Here is a 25922-nt window from a genome sequence, read left to right on the forward strand (position 1 = left end):
TTCTGCATTAGGGAAATGTATTACGTTAGTGTCCATTTGTGTGTCTATATGGCTGTGTTTAGACAGGCAGCCCAACTCTGAGCTCTGAAAAAGATCTGATGTGAAAAAATCTGATGTGATTGGTCAAAAGACCAATTAGTGGGGGGAAAAGTGTGTGTGTGTGCGTGCGTATGTCTTTGTGTTTGCGCACGTGTGTTTGCATGAGCGACATGAAATTGTGAATAACTGCAAAATGTATCAATTTTTTTCAGTAATTGAAAAACAGATGGGTAAAATGCCCTGCCAGATGATCAGAAATTCAGTTTTGGTAGAAGAATGGAGAGAGAAGGTAGAATATCTGATAAAATAATTACTTTCAAGCATCAACCAAGCTATCTCAAACACAATTCAAAACCATTTCCCTTTACCTTTGTATCTAATCTAATAAAGGGACATACAGTAATTCATGTTTTTATAAATCAGACAGTGCACACTCATTAGATCTCATTATTTTTGGAGAGCACCATTAGTTTTGTCCAGTTAAGGGCCATTTTGGAGGGGGATGATCAATGATGTGTCTCTCCATGCTGCAGTATCATTGGCCTAGCCAGGGATGGTAGCACTGTCGCTGTCCCAGTCCCTCCCTTGTGAAGCCCCTATAGGCTGCAGGCTGCAGCACTGGCTGGGCCATTACAGGCTCACAGAGCCCTCCGAGCTCCTGAGACCTGACAATGACTGATCTGTGGTCAGCCCATCCGCTCATTAAATCCTTGTGATATATGATCTCCAGAGCACTGTGTGACCTAATGCACTTGGGAAGAGGAGGGGTAGGGTCCGTCCCCCTGTGATAGAAGCGACGTAAGCAATAAAGAAAGAACAATTTTAAGAGGCTCTTATGTTGCTGTCGTGATTTTGCCCAAACTATGAAAAGGTTATTTTGTGCAATCAAAGTTCCTTAAATAGTTTACATATTTTTGAGTGGCATTCTAGCCTACATGTTTCTCAAATAAAACTCATATGAAGCTTTACATACAAGTGCTTCCATATTGCACCAGTCGGCAGAATGAGTCTGAAATAAGAGTCAGCCAATTGGACAGAATTCTACCCAGGGAACCGTCTCACAGCATGAGGGTTTCCCAAACTCGGTCCTGAGGCCCTCCCTGGGTGCACGTTTTGGTTTTTGCCCTAGCACTACACCGCTGATTCAAATAACCAACTCATCATCAAGCTTTAATTATTTGAATCAGCTGTGTAGTGCTAGGGCAAAAACCAAAACGTGCACCAAGGGGGGTTTGGGAAACCCTGCCATAAACTAACAGTCTGCCAGTGTGTGGGACTAAGATATAATGCTACTCATATCCTCATTAGAGACTGTAAGCCCTAAGTAACAATGTTATCCTCAACTGATCCCACCAACTGATCCTACCAACTGACCCCACCAACTCATCTCACCAACTGATCGCACAAACTGACCCCACCAACTGCATTGTTGTACTAGATGGAACTACCTGAGGAGACAGAGATGAGCCAGGGGTGATGTTTCCATGGGTACCACGTAATTCTGGCTCCCCTCTCCTATGGGCTTTCTGCTGGATGAGTTCTGTTAGCTCAGTGTGTGTGTGTGTGTGTGTGTGTGTGTTGGCACACTCTGTGCATAGAGATCCTGTCTGTGAGTGGAATTTAGAGAGAAACCCCTCCCCCTCCACTCATTTCCCAACAGGCAGAATAGCAGGTCAGTTCGTGTCATATTGGCTGCCTGCTTCAGTTGTCAGCATTGTTTTGTGCAGTGATGCTGAAAGAGTGACGGCTGATGCCAGGGAGAGTTCCTGCACTTTGCGCCTTCCCTAACTGCTAAGTGAGCTGTGACACCCCCCAAAGAGGTTGTAAAACATATCTACACAAACCCTTCAACCCTGTATCCCCAGTCAAACAACCTCAGCATCTCAGAGGTGTCGTCCGCAACGTGACAACAATATGACAGATGATAAAATGACTGGAACCACACCAAATTCCAAAAACATTTGCCAAATATGTAAATTAACAGCATCCCCAAATCCTCATTTAAGTTTTCACCCACCAACCTTATTGACATTTGAAATCTGGGAATGTTGTTTAGAATGAAACAATGAGCCATTTCATGTCATGACTGCATTATGTCAGTAATTTAGTGATATACGCCTTCACAATACAATCTTTCTTTAGTGTAACTTCATCCTCAAGCAAACAACCCAGCACCACAGCAAACCAGCAGCACTGCTTTCCCCTCAACGTTATACTGTACATCCCAGCCCCCACTCTACTGAAGAGGCCAAATCCCTCACCTATTTTCAATGTCTTCATCAAAAACTACAACCCAGTGTAAAGGACGTCACACAGCTTGCTTAGTGAGTACCGTTTCCTCCTCACTCGGCTCATACAAAGGCTCGAACCCAGGACCTCTGCCTCGCAAACACACGTGACCACCCTCCTGAAGAGTCTTACCCAGTCGCGCTAGCAATTTGGCAGCGCAGGTACGGACACTATTGAAAATGTAAATGTCTCAAAGAAAGTAGTCACACTTCAGATTGAGGAGTGTGTTTCACAGATCACTATCTGCTACACCAGCACATTCATCCAAAACAATACAAACCATCATTTTCACTCTGTTTCACATCATTACTAGATACATTGTGCACTGACTGGATGTGAAGTGATTAAAAGACAAGCAAAACAAATGTACAGTTTGCACTGAGATGTGAAACAATCAATCAACTCTCAGCTAAGCATATTGTACGTATATACTGTAGCATCAAAAGCTCAGAGAACAAGACTGTTCACAGCCAAAAACACATTCACCTGTTTTGAATTTCAAAGTCTCATTGAGAACTACAACACAGGCACACACTGTCCCACGTAAACTGACACATGAATGTGAGCTAAAAGATGACATGCCAGCTGGCAACGTTCCCAGTAAAACAATAGCTGCTCTCTGAAATTATTTGGCATTCTTTGAGTGAGTAAAACTCACCTTCATGGTGCATCCCTGCGTCGACAGACCTCTCCGCAGCGCACGTGTGTGTGTTTTCTGGGCAGGAGCCGCACTCTCTCTGTTTCCTATAGGGCAGGGGAAGCTGTCCCCTCACACGCTGCTATTCCTGTTGGCTGGACAGCGTCCAAATGAAAAGTATAATGTAGAGTGTAGAAACAGGAAGCTACTGAGTCCTGACATGATTATATCAATCTCTCCCCGCTCGCTCTATTTCCCACCTCTCCTTCTCTCTCCCTCTCGCCCTCTCTCCACTTCTGTATTTCTTCCTCACACTTCTCCACCCTTTAGTTGGAAACACAGATGGAGAGATTGTGATAGATAGATGGTCCATTCTCCTCACCCCTCCTACCCTTCATGATCCACCCCCTCTTCTGTTCCATCCAATACAAATCCTCTCCAGCCCTCTTCCCCTCTCTGTTCAAGCCATACGGAGTGAAAACCTCAGACAGAGGCAGACCAGTACATCTGGGCAGACAGAAAATCACATCTCCTGTAGCTCCTCAGTTATCACACACAATCAGACACAGACACACTGTATAAACTGATACACGCATATGCATGAATAATATTAGGGAGCTCACATGAATCCAAAGGAAATTGTAGTTGACAGGTCTGTACTAGATACATTATAAATCCTCAACGGGTATTATGAATTATACACACAATGCAAATGTGTAGATTACTAACAAGTTATCCACAGCAAAGGAAAGACAATGAACACTATAGGTGGCACTGAGTGGCGAACTGACAGCTATGTTCTCAAATTTCACATGATTACATCACATGAATGCAATACTACCAATAGGATCAGTACCTACACAGAAATGTATTGTATAGATGAATATTTGAAGCCACCCTGATGACAAAAGATAACCTGTTTTAATCAAGGAGCATTTGAATATTACAGGATTATGGAAATTGACATTACAAATTGAAATGACAGGATTATTTAAATCAATCGATTATAATTATGTCACAATTATACCATTGTGATAGTGACGCTGCAGTGTGTTAGCAGTAAGAAAATACTCAATTCAACGACTATTCCACGTTGGTTCAACGTGGAAACAACATTGATTCAACCAGTGTGTGCCCAGTGGAACAGCATATTTTCCCCTTGTGATCTGAGCTAGAGAGAGAGAGAGAGCAGCTGAATCAAATCAATTTTAATTTGTCACATGCGCCGAATACAACAGGTGTAGACCTTACAGTGAAATGCTTAATTACAAGCCCTTAACCAACAATGTAGTTTTTAGAAAAATAAGTGTTACGTAAAAAATAGATCAGTAAAAAGCATAGAAGTGATTTAGCTCGTCTGGTAGGCTCTCAACACAATCCTCCCATACTGTGCACTGAATGAATATTAAGCTACAATCACCAAGGTATTGCAAAGCACATACACACTTCTTTAGTATGACCCATGGTATTTCCACAGTCTGATTTTATTCTCACCTTAATCAAAATGCAATGTTTTATGGAGTCATGAACTATGATGGAGAGTCAACCTAACCTGCAGCAGTGTTATAACACACAGCTGCCAATAGAGGGCAGTCACCACCCACTGTTTTCCAATAACACAGGCTGTACAGTGTACATGTATCCCATAAATGTAAACACGTCAAACCTGCCATCGACTTCAATCACCAAACAGAAGTGCATCATCTGCGAGGGAGTCATCTTGAGCGTCTGGTCAAATCCATAGGTGTCTAATCCATTTTCTGTCTAGCCACTTGGGATGGCTACAGTGTCTAGTCTATTGCTCTGTCTGTCTGTCTGTCTGTCTGTAATAGCCCATCTTCTCTGTCTCTGCTCTTTTGTCTCCAATCTAGCCAGCTGCTGATCTGCCTTAGTGTGCTATACAGTATGTATTACTGACTGCAGTTCTATCTCATACATTTCTATTCTATCGGTCAGCGCTATCTGATCTACAGGGTGCATCGGTGTTGTGTTGTGTTGGATAGTGTGCTGTGCAGTTCTGGATAATGAAGCACCCAGCTGACTGCAGCAGAGGAGAGGAACAATAGACATTCTACAGGCCCAAGGCCAGGAAAGCCATAGCTCAGATCATTGTCTATGAGCAGGGCAGATAAAGACATAATGTATACTTCTACCTGAGAGGGGTACAGGGAGGGGTCTGGCAAGCATATCCCCCCACAGATGACAGCCAGCAGAAATAAAAGCAGATTACTGCACCATCGTGCCTTTGAACTACAATATTATATACAATATCATATACAATGTCATATAGCTGTTTAGGAGTATGTGAAGAAGCAGTGTCTCCTTATGCTCCTACAAATGATCTCATATGAATCTCTGAAATACAGACGTAAAAAGGACATAAACAATGTAGCGATGGTCCTGCAGTGAAGCGATGATAACTGTCACTGGTCAGGATTTAAGGTGGTGTTATCCAGCAGCAGCTCTTTACAGATACACTCTTAGGAAAAAAAGGGTTCCAAACGGGTTATTCGGCTGTCCGCATAGGAGAACCCTTTTTGGTTTCAGGTAGAACCCTCTGTGGAAAGTGTTCTACCTGGAACCAAAAAGGGTTCTACCTGGAACCAAAAAGGGTTCTTCAAAGGGTTCTCCTATGGGGACAGCCAAATGACCCTTTTAGGTTATAGATACCTTTTTTTCTAAGAGTGTATATCCAGTCGTTAAATTGCTTTATGAATGAGTAAGAGGGAGAATCAGTGATCAAATAATGTCCTTCCAAGTGCACTTTCTACTGTCAATACAGCATACAAACAAAACGATCCAACATGATTTACATCTGATAAATAAAACAATAAAATCAACTTTTGTATCTATCCATTTAGACATTGTCAAGTTCGAGCGTGGATGTGGTGTGGAATCAAGCGCAGGACAACAGAGGCTTCGTACAACAGTCTTTAGTGAAGACACGAAAAACAAGACACACGGCTAAATCCAAGCCGGAAGGCAGGCGAACTTTACGCACACTGAGTACAGTTCAAAATACAAAACAAAATGCGCACACTGTGCGAACACTCTCTCCAAACAAAATCACGAGAGATAAGTACTAGCAGCCCTTGCTGACATAAGAAACAATTACACACAACACATGACAAAACCCAAGAGAACTTATAGGACACATAATTAACACTAACAATGAACAGGTGTACAAAACAGACCAAACCAAACAAACATCGAAACATAGAACGGTGGCAGCTAGTACTCCGGAGACGACGACCGCCGAAGCCTGCCCGAACAAGGAGGAGGCGCAGCCTCGGCCGAAACCGTGACAGACATTGACAAACAGGAGATGACCGGGAGGCTGTTGTGAACAATATTCTGGTCACTTCAACAATGCTGATAATAGTAACGGTCACTTCAACAAAACTGAAGACTAGCTGGCAGTACAAATGCAGATTTCAGAAAGCTATGATTAATAATGATATTACAAAAAAATGGGAAATGTGTGATGCATCTCTGAAATCGATTCATCTCTACTGATCTCACATATGGTCAATTAAAAGGATTTCAACCAGTATCTACAGTTATGCATAATACAGCATGGAAGTTCAATGCAAAACACTTTACCTAAAGTTCAGAGGGGTATTTGAGTTAACTGGGTATATTAGGCTAATATGTCTGACATGGACGTTAGAGAACTGTACAGGGTCAAGTACTTGTGTGTTTCTGTGATTTGGGAATGTCTGGTACTTGATCAGGTCTTGAGGGCAGGGGCTGAACTGTTACTGAATGCGTGGTACCCTATAACGGTTTACCGGGTCAGACCTGACGGTTGAGATGAGATGAATAAAAGGTCATAGGAGTCAGAAGCATGTGGAGAATATACAACAAACTGCCGTATTAACCTGACATACCATAGCAGTTGGCTATCAGGATAGCTTACGATTCCTATTGATTTAATCCAAAATAGCTGTTCAATAGATTTTGAAATCTACTTGAGTTTTACTTGAGTTGTTTTCATGATAATAGTGGTGCATCTTACAATTCCAAAAATACATACTGTACTGTATGTGCATGAAATGGAGAGAAAAAATCCCCCTTCTTATCACAATGACTCACCCCACTTTACAGTAGACTAAGTATATTCAGTAGACTAAGTAGACTTTACAGTAGACTAAGCAGTAGACTAAGTATACTTTACAGTAGACTAAATAGTAGCCTAAGTAGACTTTACAGTAGACTAAATAGTAGCCTAAGTAGACTTTACAGTAGACTAAGGAGATGTACATTAGGCTAAGCAGTAGACTTTACAGTATACTTTACAGTAGATTAAGTAGTAGTCTAAGTATACTTTATAATAGACTAAGAAGACTTTACTACTTAATCTACTGTAAAGTATACTGTAATCTAAGTAGACTTTACAGTAGACTAAGTAGATTTACAGTATTCGAAGTATATTGTACAGTACTCTAAGTAGACTTTACACTAGACTAAGTATACTTTACAGTAGACTACGCAGTAGACTAAGCCGGAGCCTACACTTTGAGGGCTGAAAAAGTGTGGTCTGAAGGTTTGCTTCATTGGTCCCACTGTAGCCGTATAACAGAGAATCAACCAGCAGTGTGTCGCCCTGTTCTGAGTTAGCAGGATTAGACTGCATTGACATGGCCCAGCTGCCCTGTCTAATGAACACACACTTCTCAAATATAATTTAAAAAATTCAACAACTGGAAAGTATAAGTGTTGCTAAAGGAAAGTCCTAATAGGGTCGCCTCTGGCATTCGAACCAACGACCTTCCAGTTACTGGCCGAACGTTGTTAACCGCTAAGCTACCTGCCGCCCCTGTCGTGTCATTACAGAAAGTGTTGGTGTGTGTGTGTGTGTCAAATCAAATTGTATTTGTCACATGCTTTGTTACACAACAGGTGTAGACTAACAGTGAAATGCTTACTTATGGGTCCTTTTTCAACAATGCAGAGTTAAAGATACAAAATTATATTTAAAAAATGTAATACACAAGGATAAATACACAGTGAATAACGAATAACAATAGCGAGTAAAAATAACATGGCTATATACAGGGAGTACCAGTACAGAGTCAATGTGCAGGGGTATGAGGTAATTGAGGTAGCTATGTACACTACCAGTCAAAAGTTTTATAACACCTACTCATTCAAGGGTTTTTCTTTATTTGTACTATTTTCTACATTGTAGAATAATAGTGAAGACATCAAAACGATGAAATAACACATATGGAATCATGTAGTAACCAAAAAAAGTGTTAAACAAATAACAAAAAATATGTTATATTTGAGATTCTTCAAATAGCCACCCTTTGCCTTGATGACAGCTTTGCACACTCTTGGCATTCTCTCAACCAGCTTCATGAGATAGTCACCTGGAATGCATTTCAAATAACAGGTGTGCCTTCTTAAAAGTTAATTTGTGGAATCTATTTTCCTTCTTAATGCGTTTGAGCCAATCAGTTGTGTTGTGACAAGGTAGGGGTGGTATACAGAAGATAGCCCTATTTGGTAAAAGACCAAGTCCATATTATGGCAAGAACAGCTGAAATAAGCAAAGAGAAACGACAGTCCATCATTACTTTATGTTATGAAGGTCAGTCAATCCGGAAAATTTCAAGAACTTTGAAAGTTTCTTCAAGTGCAGTCGCAAAAACCATCAAGCACTATGATGAAACTGGCTCTCATGAGGACCACCACAGGAAAGGAAGACCCAGAGTTACCTCTGCTGCAGAGGATAAGTTCATTAGAGTTACCAGCCTCAGAAATTGCAGCCCAAATAAATGCTTCATAGAGTTCAAGTAACAGACACATCTCAACATCAACTGTTCAGAGGAGACTGCTTGAATCAGGCCTTCATGGTCGAATTGCTGCAAATAAACCACTACTAAAGGACACCAATAATAAGAAGAGACTTGCTTGGGCCAAGAAACACGAGTAATGGACATTAGACCAGTGGAAATCTGTCCTTTGGTCTGATGAGTCCAAATTTGAGATTTTTGGTTCCAACCGCCGTGTCTTTGTGAGACACTGAGTAGGTGAATGGATGATCTCCGCATGTGTGGTTCCACTGTGACGCATGGAGGGGGAGGTGTGATGGTGTGGTGGTGCTTTGCTGGTGACACTGTCAGTGATTTATTTAGAATTCAAGGCACACTTAACCACAGCATTCTGCAGCGATACGCCATCCCATTTTGTTTGCGCTTAGTGGGACTATCTTTTGTTTTTCAACAGGACAATGACCCAACACACCTCCAGGCTATTTGACCAAGAAGGAGAGTGATGGAGTGCTGCATCAGATGACCTGGCCTCCACAATCACCTGACTTCAACCCAATTGAGATGGTTTGGAATGAGTTGGACTGCAGAGTGAAGGAAAAGCAGCCAACAAGTGCTCAGCATATGTGGGAACTCCTTCAAAACTGTTGGAAAAGCATTCCAGGTAAAGCTGGTTGAGAGAATGCCAAGAGTGTACAAAGCTGTCATCAAGGCAAAGGGTGGCTACTTTGAAGAATCTAATATCTAAAATATATTTGGATTTGTTTAACGCTTTTTTGGTTACTACGTGATTCCATATGTGTTATTTCATAGTTTTGATGTCTTCACTAGTAAAAATAAAGAAAAATCCTTAAATTAGTAGGTGTGTCCAAACTTTTGACTGGTACTGTATATATACACACACACACACACATCAGAAAGCTGAGCCATCATAATAGACAATCAATATATATAGAACAATTCAATCTGACAATAAGAGTATAAACAACAAATAAACTCATTTGAAGTCATTTAAAGATGTCTAATCCGCAGATTAATTCATTTTTAATGTGTACTCATTTCCATATACTGTATCTCTCAGAAAGTGTTAGACTGCAGCTGTGCTCAGTAATGCTATTCAAAGCTTGACTGTGGTGTTGATGCAGTCACAGTGCCGTCTTTCACTGACAGAGAGTAAGCTTTGAACTTCCCACGGGAAGCTAAATATGAAACAGAAATCATCTATGTAGATTCTCACAAATTGTTATGGTGCCATGTAAAGTAAAGCTCAAAGCCACCCGCATCACTTCCGTTAGACCATAACGTTGAGATCCTTAGATCTTCTTTTAGGCTTGACGATAGCACCCTCTGCTGTATCTATGGCTATAGTGGCCAATGTGCCACATAGACAAATACTGTACAATAAGGCTCTGTAGTGTTGTCATGGTCTTTTGTTGTTCTGTAATAGCAAAACCAATGCTGGCCAAGCTAAAACTTTGTTATTCTAATTTGTATTTAATCTCCCTGTTCTATCTCCTGGCATGTTCCCCAGGCTGATGGTTTAATGTGCCTGTACAGTATGTTGGGATTTTGTCTTGCTACTGTCAGTAAGGAAAACTCAATCATAATGCATAAAACATCAAATAAACCCTACATTTATTGATGACATTTTTCATGTTTTAATTCAACTATGATGATGACGAAACAACAGTTTCACTCATACCCTTGGAAGAGGAGGAAGGTTGGAAGTAAAAGCTTAATTGGCAAGTCTACAAGTTGATGTAATGGTTCTTGTCATTTCAGGTCATAACTAACACTCAGATGGTCGGGGGATTGAACGTGTGGTGAGTGTGGTACCAGCATAGACAAGGTTGTGCCTGAACGGTCCCTTTTCTTTAACTCTAACAGACACTGCGGAAACGGGCGAGAAGGCAGCCTGACAGACCTGGCAGTTGATTCCATTAGTTTTACTGTCACAGCTAGGGGTTTTTCAATCTCTCCCTGAGAAGAAAACCGTTCCGGACACTCTGCACCCTGTTGGGAGGCTGACTGACATTTGCCGTGGTAGAAAGGTTATTTTGCGTCAATACACTCAACCTGCAAAGTTCAAAGGCGCTCACATACTGCTTCTTATTGAACTAGAGTCTGCCTCTCCCGTGAGACGATTCGCCTAGCTGCCAGTCTGTTTTGGCAGAAAAAAAAAAAAAACTGGCTATTGATTTATTTGTTTAGATCCCCAATTAGCCGTTACTATCGCAAAAGCTAGGCTACTCTTCCTGTAATTCGACACATCAAAACACATGAGTTATGATAATTATTATTCCTGCCTCCAGTCAAAGCTGTATAAACAAAGCAGCTCACAGCTACACACTTTGAAATACAATTTTCTCTGTTCAATTGAACTTTGAAGTAGACTTATCTGATGCGATTTTGGAGACCAAAAAAAATAAAAATGAACCGGTTTCTTCTGGGAGTCCTAACTCGCACAGATAACTCCTCGTCTCCATAGATAACTGGAGTATACATCACTCATCTCACATGGGAGTGAGACAATTTGCCCAGCTGTGTTCTACTAGTGGAAAATTCCTGAAAGAAGGAGGGGACAGATGGTACTGATGTTGAAGGATGTTTTATTTGAGACTTGGCATTCTCAAATTCCTTCATATGAAAATTGGCCAGAGGAGTTTAGCTAGATGTTATACCCAATGTAATTCGACATATCAAACACTAGATGAGTTATAAGAATGATTATTTCTGCCTTTAGTCAAAGCTATATAGACGAAGAAGCACACTGCTATGACACATTAGCATCTTTTAAAGTTCAACTTCGAAGGAGACTTATCAGTCAAATGTATTTGATAAAGCCCTTTTAACATCAGCAGTTGTCACAAAGTGCTTATACAGACACCCAGCCAAAAAAAATACATAGAGCAAGCAATGCAGATGTGGAAGCACACTGGCTAGGAAAAACTCCCTGGAAAATGTAGGAACCTAGGAAGAGAGGAACCAGGCTCCGAGGGGTGACCAGTCCTCTTCTGACTGTCCCGGTTGGAGATTATAAGAGTACATGGCCATTAAGGCCCGATTGTACTTCAAGACATTCAATCGTTCATAGATGACCAGCAGGGTCAAATAACCACAGTGGTTATAGAGGGTGTAGCAGTTCAACACCTCAGGAGTAAATGTCAGTTGGCTTTTCATAGCCGAGCATTCAGAAGTCGAGACAGCAGGTGCGAGAGAGAGCGAGAGTTGAGAAATGTGATATTGTGATATTGTGATATTGGAGACAGCAGGGAACTATCCAGTAAATGAAAAACAGAACCTGCTTCTCCTGGGAGTCCTAACCAATGATTTATATATACACTAGATGACTGATAGGGGGCGCTGTGTTGAAGCCACCGTGCCTCCCTCTTGGCACTCCCCCACCATTGTAAAACATATTTTGGAAGCTTTAGAAATGCATTTATTAATGTCTACGTTCATTTTTTCCACATTTATTCTAATTACAGACACTTTAATGTATACTTTTAAAATTATATTATGTGAACTAAACATAAAAATACAAAAAATATTCCTTAAAGTATAATTTTGGTTTTATTAATGTTACTGTCCCCACAACAAAAAAATACTTAAATACATGTAATTTTGTCCTTGAAACATTTAATTGAAATACTGAGGGTGGCAGGTAGCCTAGCGGTTAGACTGTTGGGCCAGTAACTGAAAGTTTTAATCCCTGAGCTGACTAGATGAAAAATCTGTGTATCTACCCTTGAGCAAGGCACTTAACCCCAATTGCTTCAGGGTCACCGTCAATAATGGCTAATCCCATGCTGTGAACCCACTCTCAGAGGGTGTCTCAGGGTGTGTGGGATCTGCAAAAAACATTTCCATTTCACACCACACACACTTGAACAGGTTTCACACTTGTACATGTGTGAAACAGGACAAATACAAGCACCCCCTATTTGACCTTTGAATTCCTTCATTCCTATGGTGGAGTGCCAACCTGTGGCTTCAAACCCAGCATCATCAATCCAGGGTTTATATACATCATTGGTCCTAACTCATACAGATAACTCCTTATCTCCATCTATGGAGATGAAGTGCAAAATAAACTCTCACTATGTGGTGCGATATAATAGGTTCAGCAGGGGTTCACCCACACAGTCCACTGAGTCCAGGGGATACTGATAGAGAAGAACATCACCATGCCATTTACAATCTTTACTGCTTTATGTAAACAGCAAGCATAGCACCTCTACTGCTTTATGCCACAGCACAACTCTCCCAAGCAATTTCCCCAAGCCTCTCGGTGCTCGCTGTTTATGAGTTTCCAAGTTCTCCTAACAAAACAAAGATTACACCCTATTCCCACCTTTCACAGTTGATTTAAGGTGAGTGACAGTTCATGATTACAGATCTGTTTACTTTTTCCCTCCAATACTCAAGTTTCACCAAAGCAAGGTGTTACAGAATACATCATCTCAAGTGTTGTTTTGTTGTCATACGGTGATTTGCTCTTCTATTGCCCGTTCCGGATTCAGTGAAGTTGCATACTTTATTGCTCAAGACTTAATAAATTGTTGCAACAACTTTCTCTGTAGAAACAGAGCGAAACTCAGAAAGGACACAGCTTCATCAAACCATTACATTTGTTTTGGAGGAGGGGGGGGCTGGCTAACCACCAGGAGGGGTGCTGCAGGTTTTGAAGAGGCTGAAGGTGCAGACTCTCTCCTCTCCTCCTCTTTGGGTATGCAGTGAGAGCAGACAGCTGGGCTTGGAAAGCATCACATAAACACTGCCTAATCCCTTTGAACCATCAAATATTCAATGCACCATTTCCAGTTCAAACTGATGGCCGCTGGCTAGACACTAGAGTAAAAATTAACCGGACCATATCTACAGGTACATTTGCATTTTTATAGATGCCTTGATATAATATAAATAGAAGCAAGCCAAGAAAACTACGCTTTTCTTTGTCGGACTCATATTGACCTCCTTCAATAAGAAGAGCACATTGAAGCATTACTTACAGCAGCCTATAGATAAATCAGTTGCGATTCATAGTACAGCTACGAGGTGCAAATCTTTCATCTTCATCCTCAATAAACAATGAACTCATCGACATCAGGCTCAGTCCACTAAGAACATCAACTGAGCATAGGGATAATTTACATACAGTCTGACTTTAGCGTGCCTTCCCTTGTCTGAAAACATTCAGTGGTTGCAGCAGCTTATCCAATAGATTTCTGGACCATAACTTCTACACTGTATAGAAGAGCAATTAATAATAAAATACTAGTCTACAGCAATAAAGTTAAACTGTATAATTTATGTCAGACAATGCAGTCGCTACGAGAGCAGATAAGATCATTCAGCAGGCAATATATATATATATATATATATATATATATATATATATATATAAAACAAATAACCACTGGAACTGCTAACCCAAACACTCAAGTATAGAAACAACCAGATAAAAATACCTAATAGACAACAACTTGCAAACAGAGATAGATTCACATGGCTGTTCTATAGATTTCACAGGTACAGCAATTTACCAGAGAACGATCTGAAGGCTTACATGTTCAAGTTTTTTCTCTTTTCTGCGGAGCCAGACGCCTGCAGAGTAGTCCTGCTGCTGGACGGTTCTGTAGATGGTATTAGCGTGGACCACTGGGGGACCACCCCCCTTCAGCTGGAGCTCCATAAAGCCCCCTGACAGCAGCTCGGCTCATGGCAGGTTGGGCTGGAGAAGCCCTCTGCTCAGCCCCCTGGCGTAGGGCTCCACCCTGGCTGTATGACTCAGGGATCCCATGTGTTGTGTTGCTGATGCAGCTTGACAGAAGAAGAGACCCCTGTCAGGATCAGACCCCAGTAGAGTCAGCAACACTGCCTGTCAGTGCTGGCCAACCTAGTCTCAGAGCATTTATTATTATTCTGTACGTAAATCTGACAAACCATTTAGTATGTTATGTTACGTTTCGTATGGTATGTATTAATGTGTGGATGTCAGGGCGGCAGGTAGCTTAGTGGTTAAGAGCGTTGTGCCAGTAACCGAAAGGTCGCTGGTTCTAATCCCCGAGCCAACTAGGTGAAAAATCTGTCAATGTGCCCTTGATCAAGGCACTTAACCCTAATTGCTCCTGTAAGTCGCTCTGGATAAGAGCGTTTGCTAAATGACAAAATAAATAAATAAATAAATAAATATAATGTCCATCACCCATTTTGTATGATATGTTACGAATTACAATTAGTATTATATGTTACGAATCTGCAAAATGTACAATATGTTACAAATTTGCAAAAGTACAATATGTTACGAATTTGCAAAACGTATGATATGTTACGGATTCTAGCTAGGTGCCTACTGTTAGCTAGCTGGCTACTGTTAGCTAGCTGGCTAACGTTAGCTAGGCTAGGGGTTAGGGTTATGGTTAGGTTTAAATTTAGGAGTTAGGTTAAAGGGTTACGGTTAGGGGAAGGGTTAGCTAACATGCTGAGTAGTTGCAAAGTAGCTAAAAAGTAGTAAGTATAGTCCTGTGTAGCTCAGTTGGTAGAGCATGGCGTTTGCAACGCCAGGGTTGTGGGTTCGTTTCCCACGGGGGACCAGTATGAAGAAAAAAAAAAAATGTATGCACTCACTAACTGTAAGTCGCTCTTGATAAGAGCGTCTGCTAAATGACGAAAATGTAAATGTAAAAAAAGTATAGTTGCTATTTAGCTAAAATGCTAAATTTGCAACCTTTGGGTTGCTAGACGTTCGCATTATATGCCCACCCATCCACCCTGACTTTCGTTTTTGCCTTAAGTAACCATCTGCCTCCCTCTCTTTCTCCCTCCCCCCCCTCTCTCCCCCTCTCCCTCCCTCCCTCCCTCCCTCCCTCCCTCCCTCCCTCCCTCACTCACTCTCTCCCTTCCCCCCCCCTCTCTCCCTTCCACCCCACCTCTCTCCCTTGTGTCTGTTTCTCCTGGTTTCTCGGTCTTTCTATCTCCTCTGTCTTTACCTCCATCACACCCAGGAATATCCCTGGTCATCGGAGGGAGCCTTTACAGACACACATCAAAGATATACACACGCATACATACATGCCTGAATGCACGTGCACACACCATTATGTATGATCTGCAGTTACCTCTGCTCACCTCAGCCCATCACATGTCACTCAGGCAACAGAGCTTGAAGTCTTTAATTAACTCAACCTCCTTTTCCAGAGGAACAGTCATAGCTCCTTAATTAGGACTCATTGTAGCATGAAAGTCTGCCTTTAAATAAAATAAAATAAAAGTTTATTGGTCACATACACAGATTTGCAGGTGTTATAGCAGGTGCAGAGAAATGCTTATGTTACTAGCAGTGCAGTAGAATGTCTCGCAAATACAATACAAATACACAAATAATCAAAAATCTAAACAAGAAAAAAAGAACGAATCCAATTAACGATCCAGAGTAGATCTAGTGTGAGCATGTGTCAGAATCCAGAATATAAATACGTGGTGTGTATAGACTGTATATCATTAGGACGAATAATTATAACTTCCTGGAATAAATTCCTGATGAATAGAGATAACACTGGACTATTTTCACCTACAGTATCCTTTTGTTTGTTGGGACCCACAGTAGGTGAATAATTCCGCTGGACTTTCACCATTGTTGTAGCTACTGTAGGTGTTACGTAGTTCGGAGATATTACTTAGTACAAAAGGCAGGTTATAGGAGATCACTCAACCAGCCCATCAATGATAGCTGTGTCTAGCTGCTTTACTTTGGTAGCAATAATTATTTCCACATGTGTGTGCTAAAATAGAGCAATGAGTTTGGAGATATAGATTCAGCTCTCCCAAACGCACACAACTTTAATGATACATGTATGTCACAAATGATCGATAGAAATGTTTAATTCTATTTAGGATCGATAGCAATGTCTGATTCTTAATTTCCCGAGTATCTTAACATAACCTTTCAGACAACCATTTACATTATGAATATGAAGTTTCCCACATTACTCTATCAATATCTGCACTTCATTAAGCAGCACATCAAATTAAGCTGAGTCATGTTTGTATCTTTGCAAGGAGAGGCAGGTGTTCTGCCCTCCTGGTTTTTGGTAAAGGTTGCTGTCCATCCAATCAAATGATCTACCAGGAGAGCCTATCAGAGAAGCATCAGGAGTCCATCCAGCATTTTTTTTTATTTAACCTTTATTTAACCAGGTAAGCCAGTTGAGAACAAGTTCTCATTTACAACTGCGACCTGGCCAAGATAAAGCAAAGCAGTGCGATTAAAACAACAACACAGAGTTACATATGGGGTAAAACAAAACATAAAGTCAAAAATACAACAGAAAATATATATACAGTGTGTGCAAATGTAGCAAGTTATGGAGGTAAGGCTATAGTGCAAAAATAATTACAATTAGTATTAACACTGGAATAATAGATGTGCAAGAGATGATGTGCAAATAGAGATTCTGGGGTGCAAATTAGCAAAATAAATAACAATATGGGGATGAGGTAGTTGGGTGGGCTAATTTCAGATGGGCTGTGTACAGGTGCAGTGATCGGTAAGGTGCTCTGACAACTGATGCTTAAAGTTAGTGAGGTAGATAAGTCTCCAGCTTCAGAGATTTTTGCAATTCGTTCCAGTCATTGGCAGCAGAGAACTGGAAGGAATGGCGGCCAAAGGAGGTGTTGGCTTTGGGGATGACCAGTGAGATATACCTGCTGGAGCGCATACTACGGGTGGGTGTTACTATGGTGACCAATGAGCTAAGATAAGGCGGGGATTTGCCTAGCAGTGATTTATAGATGGCCTGGAGCCAGTGGGTTTGGCGACGAATATGTAGTGAGGACCAGTCAACAAGAGCGTACAGGTCACAGTGGTGGGTAGTACAGTGGGGAAAAAAAGTATTTAGTCAGCCACCAATTGTGCAAGTTCTCCCACTTAAAAAGATGAGAGAGGCCTGTAATTTTCATCATAGGTACACGTCAACTATGACAGACAAATTGAGATTTCTTTTCTCCAGAAAATCACATTGTAGGATTTTTAATGAATTTATTTGCAAATTATGGTGGAAAATAAGTATTTGGTCACCTACAAACAAGCAAGATTTCTGGCTCTCACAGACCTGTAATTTCTTCTTTAAGAGGCTCCTCTGTCCTCCACTCATTACCTGTATTAATGGCACCTGTTTGAACTTGTTATCAGTATAAAAGACACCTGTCCACAACCTCAAACAGTCACACTCCAAACTCCACTATGGCCAAGACCAAAGAGCTGTCAAAGGACACCAGAAACAAAATTGTAGACCTGCACCAGGCTGGGAAGACTGAATCTGCAATAGGTAAGCAGCTTGGTTTGAAGAAATCAACTGTGGGAGCAATTATTAGGAAATGGAAGACATACAAGACCACTGATAATCTCCCTCGATCTGAGGCTCCACGCAAGATCTCACCCTGTGGGGTCAAAATGATCACAAGAACGGTGAGCAAAAATCCCAGAACCACACGGGGGGACCTAGTGAATGACCTGCAGAGAGCTGGGACCAAAGTAACAAAGCCTACCATCAGTAACACACTACGCCGCCAGGGACTCAAATCCTGCAGTGCCAGACGTGTCCCCCTGCTTAAGCCAGTACATGTCCAGGCCCGTCTGAAGTTTGCTAGAGTGCATTTGGATGATCCAGAAGAGGATTGGGAGAATGTTAGATGAAACCAAAATATAACTTTTTGGTAAAAACTCAACTCGTCGTGTTTGGAGGACAAAGAATGCTGAGTTGCATCCAAAGAACACCATACCTACTGTGAAGCATGGGGGTGGAAACATCATGCTTTGGGGCTGTTTTTCTGCAAAGGGACCAGGACGACTGATCCGTGTAAAGGAAAGAATGAATGGGGCCATGTATCGTGAGATTTTGAGTGAAAACCTCCTTCCATCAGCAAGGGCATTGAAGATGAAACGTTGCTGGGTCTTTCAGCATGACAATGATCCCAAACACACTGCCCGGGCAACGAAGGAGTGGCTTCGTAAGAAGCATTTCAAGGTCCTGGAGTGGCCTAGCCAGTCTCCAGATCTCAACCCCATAGAAAATCTTTGGAGGGAGTTGAAAGTCCGTGTTGCCCAGCGACAGCCCCAAAACATCACTGCTCTAGAGGAGATCTGCATGGAGGAATGGGCCAAAATACCAGCAACAGTGTGTGAAAACCTTGTGAAGACTTACAGAAAACGTTTGACCTGTGTCATTGCCAACAAAGGGTATATAACAAAGTATTGAGAAACTTTTGTTATTGACCAAATACTTATTTTCCACCATAATTTGCAAATAAATTCATAACAAATCCTACAATGTGATTTTCTGGATTTTTTTTCTCATTTTGTCTGCCATAGTTGACGTGTACCTATGATGAAAATTACAGGCCTCTCTCATCTTTTTAAGTGGGAGAACTTGCACAATTGGTGGCTGACTAAATACTTTTTTCCCCCACTGTATATGGGGCTTTGGTGACAAAACGGATGGCACTGTGATAGACTACATCCAATTTGCTGAGTAGAGTGTTGGAGGCTATTTTGTAAATGACATCGCCGAAGTCAAGGATCGGTAGGATAGTCAGTTTTACGAGGGCATGTTTGGCAGCATGAGTGAAGGAGGCTCTGTTGCGAAATATGAAGCCGATTCTAGATTTAACTTTGGATTGGAGATGCTTAATGTGAGTCTGGAAGGAGAGTTTACAGTCTATCCAGACACCTAGGTATTTGTAGTTGTCCACATACTCTAGGTCAGACCCGTCGAGAGTAGTGATTCTGGTCGGGTGGGCGGATGCCAGCAGCGTTCGATTGAAGACCATGCATTTAGTTTTACTAGTGTTTAAGAGCAGTTGGAGGCTACTGAAGGAGTGTTGTATGGCATTGAAGCTCGTTTGGAGGTTTGTTAACACAGTGTCCAATGAAGGGTCAGATGTATACAAAATGGTGTCGTCTGCGTAGAGGTGGATCTGAGAGTCACCAGCAGCAAGAGCGACATCATTGATATACACAGAGAAAAGAGTTGGCCCAAGAATTTAACCCTGTGGCACCCCCATAGAGACTGCCATAGGTCCAGACAACAGGCCCTCCGATTTGACACATTGAACTCTGAGAAGTAGTTGGTGAACCAGGCGAGGCAGTCATTTGAGAAACCAAGGCTATTTAGTCTGCCAATAAGAATGCGGTGGTTGACAGAGTCGAAAGCCTTGGCCAGGTCGATGAAGACGGCTGCACAGTACTGTCTATTATCGATTGCGGTTATAATATCGTTTAGGACCTTGAGCGTGGCTGAGGTGCACCAATGACCAGCTCGGAAACAGGATTGCATAGCGGAGAAGGTACGGTGGGATTCGAAATGGTCTGTGATCTGTTTGTTAACTTGGCTTTCAAATACTTTCGAAAGGCAGGGCAGGATGGATATAGGTCTGTAACAGTTTGGATCTAGAGTGTCACCCCCTTTGAAGAGGGGGATGACCGCGGCAGCTTTCCAATCTCTGGGGATCTCAGACGTTACGAAAGAGAGGTTGAACAGGCTAGTAATAGGGGTTGCGACAATTTCGGCGACTAGTTTTAGAAAGAAAGGGTCCAGATTGTCTAGCCCAGATGATTAGTAGGGGTCCAGATTTTGCAGCTCTTTCAGAACATCAGCTGTCTGAATTTGTGTGAAGGAGAAGCGGGGGGAGGGCATGGACAAGTTGCAGTGGAGGGTGCAGAGCTGGTGGCCGGGGTAGTGGTAGCCAGGTGGAAAGCATGGCCAGCCATAGCAATATGCTTGTTGAAATTATTGTAGATTTATCGGTGGTGATAGTGTTTCCTAGCCTCAGTGCAGTGGGCAGCTGGGAGGAGGTGCTCTTATTCTCCATGGACTTTACAGTGTCCCAAAACTTTTTGGAGTTAGTGCTACAGGATGCAAATTTCTGTTTGAAAAAGCTAGCCTTTGCTTTCCTAACTGCTTGTGTATATTGGTTCCTAACTTCCCTGAAAAGTTGCATATCGCAGGGGCTATTTGATGCTAATGCAGTACGCCACAGGATGTTTTTGTGCTGGTCAAGGGCAGTCAAGTTTGAGGAGAACCAGGGGCTATATCTGTTCTTAGTTCTGTATTTTTTGAATGGGGCATGTTTATTTAAGATTGAGAGGAAATTACTTTTAAAGAACAACCAGGCATCCTCTACTGACGGAATGAGATCGATATCCATCCAGGATACCTGGGCCAAGTCAATTAGGAAGGCCTGCTCGCTAAAGTGTTTTAGGGAGCGTTTGACAGTGATGAGGGGTGGTCGTTTGACTGCGGACCCGTTACGGACGCAGGCAATAAGGCAGTGATCGCTGAGATCCTGGTTGAAGACAGCGGAGGTGTATTTAGAGGGTAAGTTAGTCAGGATGATATCTATGAGGGTACCCATGTTTACGGATTTAGGGTTGTACCTGGTAGGTTCGTTGATAATTTGTGTGAGATTGAGGGCATCTAGTTTGGATTGTAGGATGGCCGGGGTGTTAAGCATACTGAACTCTGGCCAACATTATAACTAGCACTAGGCCCACCTTCTGGCTCTGGTTCAGAGACTAAAATAGAATTGATCTTGATCTGACATTAGCCTAGATTAAAAAGATAAATTAGCTACACTGTAAAACAAATCCTATTGTTTTTACTGTAACTTACTGGCAGCCAGTTACCTGTAAGTTATTATTTTAAAAAGGTACAGTATGTTACCATAAATACTGAAACAGTAATTTACGATAACATACTGTACCTTTTTTACAGTAATTTACAGATAACTGTCTGCCAGTAAGTTGCCGTAAAAACAGCAGGATTGTTTTAGTGTATGCTACACATACTTGAAAACTAGAATTTAAAAAAACATGGGATCACTGCAATTTTACTATGTGGCAATGAATTATCAAACTAATGTTGGCATATGACTGAAATGTTTTACTTGCTTCCAACGCTGTTTTCCCCCTGCACATACAGTTGAAGTCGGAAGTTTACATACACTTAGGTTAGAGTCATTAAAACTCGTTTTTCAACCACTCCACACATTTCTTGTTAACAAACTATAGTTTTGGTAAGTCGGTTAGGACATCTACTTTGTGCATGACACAAGTAATCTTTCCAACAATTGTTTACAGACAGATTATTTCACTTATAATTCACTGTATCACAATTCCAGTGGGTCAGAAGTTTATATACACTAAGTTGACTGTGCCTTTAAAGAGCTTGGAAAATTCCAGAAAATGATGTCATGGCTTTAGAAGCTTCTGATAGGCTAATTGACATAATTTGAGTCAATTTGAGGTGTACCTGTGGATGTATTTCAAGGCCTACCTTCAAACTCAGTGCCTCTTTGATTGACATCATGGGAAAATCAAAAGAAATCAGCCAAGACCTCAGAAAAAAAGTCTGGTTCATCCTTGGGAGCAATTTCCAAACACCTGAAGGTACCAAATTCATCTGTACAAACAATAGTATGCAAGTATAAACACCATGGGACCACGCAGCCGTCATACCGCTCAGGAAGGAGACGCATTCTGTCTCCTAGAGATGAACGTACTTTGGTGCGAAAAGTGCAAATCAATCCCAGAACAACAGCAAAGGACCTTGTGAAGATGCTGGAGGAAACAGGTACAAAAGTATCTATATCCACAGTAAAACGAGTCCTATATCGACATAACCTGAAAGGCCGCTCAGCAAGGAAGAAGCCACTGCTCCAAAACCACCATAAAAAAGCCAGTCTACGGTTTTCAACTGCACATGGTGTCAGAAAACGGCGACAGTGAAATGCAGTAGGCGAAGTCATACGCAGGACACGGAGCTACTGGAAACCGTACTTTTAATAAAAGTCGCCAGTGAAATACACAGTCTCCAAACAACGGAGAAAATGAACGACCTGTACACTGTCGATGACACAAACAATAACACACAACACACAATGCACGACAGAGGGTTAAATAGGGAATACAATACAACATAATGGGGAACAGGTGTACACAATCAGACACAACAAGTCAAACACCGAAACATAGATCGGTGGCAGCTAGTACTCCGGGCACGACGAACGCCGAAGCCTGCCCGAGCAGGGAGGAGGAGCAGCCTCGGCTGAATCTGTGACACATGGGGACAAAGATCGTACTTTTTGGAGAAATGTCCTCTGGTATGATGAAACAAAAATAGAACTGTTTGGCCATAATGACCATCGTTATGTTTGGAGGAAAAAGGGGATGCTTGCAAGCCGAAGAACACCATCCCAACCGTGAAGCATGGGGGTGGCAGCATCATGCTGTTGGGGTGCTTTGCTGCAGGAGGGACTGTTGCACTTCACAAAATAGATGGCATCATGAGGAAGGAAAATTATGTGGATATATATTGAAGCAACTTCTCAAGACATCAGTCAGGAAGTTAAAGCTTGGTCGCAAATGGGTCTTCCAAATGGACAATGACCCCAAGCATACTTCCAAAGTTGTGGCAAAATGGCTTAAGGACAACAAAGTCAAGGTATTGGAGTGGCCATCACAAAGCCCTGACCTCAATCCTATAGAAAAAGTGTTGGCAGAACTGAAAAAGCGTGTGCGAGCAAAGAGGCCTACAAACCTGACTCAGTTACACCAGCTCTGTCAGGAGGAATGGGCCAAAATTCACCCAACTTATAAAAAAAAAAAAAATGTATTCACCTTTATTTAACCAGGTAAGCCAGTTGAGAACAAGTTCTCATTTACAACTGCGACCTGGCCAAGATAAAGAAAAGCAGTGCGATAAAAACAACAACACAGAGTTACATATGGGGTAAACAAAACATAAAGTCAAAAATACAACAGAGAATATATATACAGTGTGTGCGAATGTAGTAAATTATGGAGGTAAGGCAGTAAATAGGCCATAGTGCAAAATAGTTACAATTTCGTATTAACACTGGAATGATAGATGTGCAAAAGATGATATGCAAATAGAGATACTGGGGTGCAAATGAGGAAAATAAATAACAATATGGGGATGAGGTAGTTGGGTGGGCTAATTTCAGATGGGCTGTGTACAGGTGCAGTGATCGGTAAGCTGCTCTGACAACTGATGCTTAAAGTTAGTGAGGGAGATAAGAGTCTCCAGCGTCAGTTCGTTCCAGTCATTGGCAGCAGAGAACTGGCAGGAATGGCGGCCAAAGGAGGTGTTGGCTTTGGGGATGACCAGTGAGATATACCTGCTGGAGCGCAGACTACGGGTGGGTGTTGCTATGGTGACCAGTGAGCTAAGATAAGTCGGGGATCTGCCTTATTGTGGGAAGCTTGTGGAAGGCTACCCAAAACGTTTGACCCAAGTTAAACAATTTAAAGGCAATGCTACCAAATACTAATTGAGTGTATGTAAACTTCTGACCCACTGGGAATGTGATTAAATAATTAAAAGCTGAAATAAATAATTCTCTCTACTATTATTCTGACATTTCACATTCTTAAAATAAAGTGGTGATCCTAACTGACCTAAGACAGGGAATCTTTACTAGGATTAAATGTCAGGAATTGTGAAAAACAGAGTTTAAATGTATTTGGCTAAGGTGTATGTAAACTTCCGACTTCAACTGTATAAAGGAGAATGTGTGGGATAAGCCATTAAAAACAGTTAGCAAAATAGGACATTATGTGGATCCCATTACCAGCGTCGGCAGATTAGGTTGCAACTTGTCCAATCTTACCCAGCAATATTTAAATGAGCCATGAAATGACTTAGTAAACTCATTAGTGGGAGCTACGATAAACAAATATAGCCGCGTATGGTTTACAAAATTACGTCTTTAAAACCCACCAATGAATAATGCCACGAGATTTAAATATATATATATATATATATATATATATATATATATATATATATATACACAGTACCAGTCAAAACTCTGGACACACCTACTCATTCCAGGGTTTTTCTTAATTTTTTACTATTTTCGACATTGTAGAATAATAGTGAAGACATCAAAGCTATGAAATAACACATATGGAATCATGTACTAACCAAAAAAGTGTTAAACAAATCAAAGCATATTTTATATTTGATGACAGCTTTCCACATAAATAAAGAAAAACCCTGGAATGAGTAGGTGTGTCCAAACTTTTGACTGGTACTATATATTATTTTATTATTGAACAGAAATACATACTTTACCACTTTAAATGACGTTACAACTTCAAAGTCTTTAAATAAAGATAAATATGCTGCGCTCCAATTGAATACTTTCTCAGCCTTGCAGCAGCATCAAAGGATTAGGCACAACAAAGTCTTACGAAATGTCTTATCAACTGACACCATGAAAAAAAGGCTAAAAGGCCCTTTGAGCCATGTACTTGCAGGATACAGCCAAATAGACAAGAAATTAATTAAGCCAGCCTCAACTAATGCAGTCCATCCTGATAGATACTTGCTGTCGCTGATTTTCTTGATTCTATCTCAAGCTGCTATCGCTGACAAGAGGTAAAACAGTGATTCTTAGGTTGAACACAGTTCTGCTAAATCCAGAGGGTAGACTGCTATTGTGTTGTATTGTCTTTTGTACTGCGTGCACCATTTATTAATCCCCTACCATCATATTCTGCGAACATACAGTACCTATTGTTTTTCATTCCCATTTAATATAAAGCCTCTTTGCATTTTGTCCTCTGTCCCTGGAATCGGGACTTAATGTCAATTGCCTTTGTGACAATCTCTGAACAAACCGGATTCATAATTATTCACTGTGCATGAAATTGAGGATAAACTTTGGTCATTCGTTGAGTCTGTCGACTGCTTCAAATTGAATGTCTAGAACATACCGTTAATATTGTTCGAGCTAAGAAAACACATGACCTGCAGTGATTTAATTAAGCAATGTCCTATGCATGGCATCCAATGATTACTCAGCACATGCCTCAGCCAAAGTCGATTCCCCAAAAACCATTACCTCCATCTCTCCTCTGCTTCATCTCTCTGCAGCCAAGGCATTGCAGCTTTTTATCAACTGCCAGTCTTTTTGTTTTTAGATTAATTTGTTGTTTAACATTGTGTCCCATATATGGCCAACCCTATGTTAACCCTGAATTAAACAAAGTTCATCGTCATTGTGCTTTGCAGGCTGGCGGAAATGCTTAACTGCCTCTTGTCCTCTGAGGACAAAAGGGAAAGTTACGTTTTATAATGAATTGGATTGATGTT

General features: G+C 41.4%; 1 protein-coding gene across 1 annotated transcript in view; it reads right to left on the minus strand.

The window, feature by feature from the left end:
• LOC311110511 (inactive phospholipase D5-like) overlaps positions 1–14437 on the minus strand; it is a gene marked incomplete at its 5' end in the record, with an annotated part of 66995 nt that extends 52558 nt beyond the window's left edge. The window contains one exon of the mRNA XM_084153031.1: positions 14312–14437. Coding sequence (XP_084009157.1) covers positions 14312–14437 — 126 coding nt within the window. The remainder of the gene's footprint in view (positions 1–14311) is intronic.
• Between the last annotated feature and the right edge of the window lie 11485 nt (positions 14438–25922).

The sequence above is a fragment of the Coregonus lavaretus genome (assembly GCF_964263955.1).
Source record: "Coregonus lavaretus genome assembly, chromosome: 36".
Taxonomy (NCBI): Eukaryota; Metazoa; Chordata; class Actinopteri; order Salmoniformes; family Salmonidae; genus Coregonus; species Coregonus lavaretus.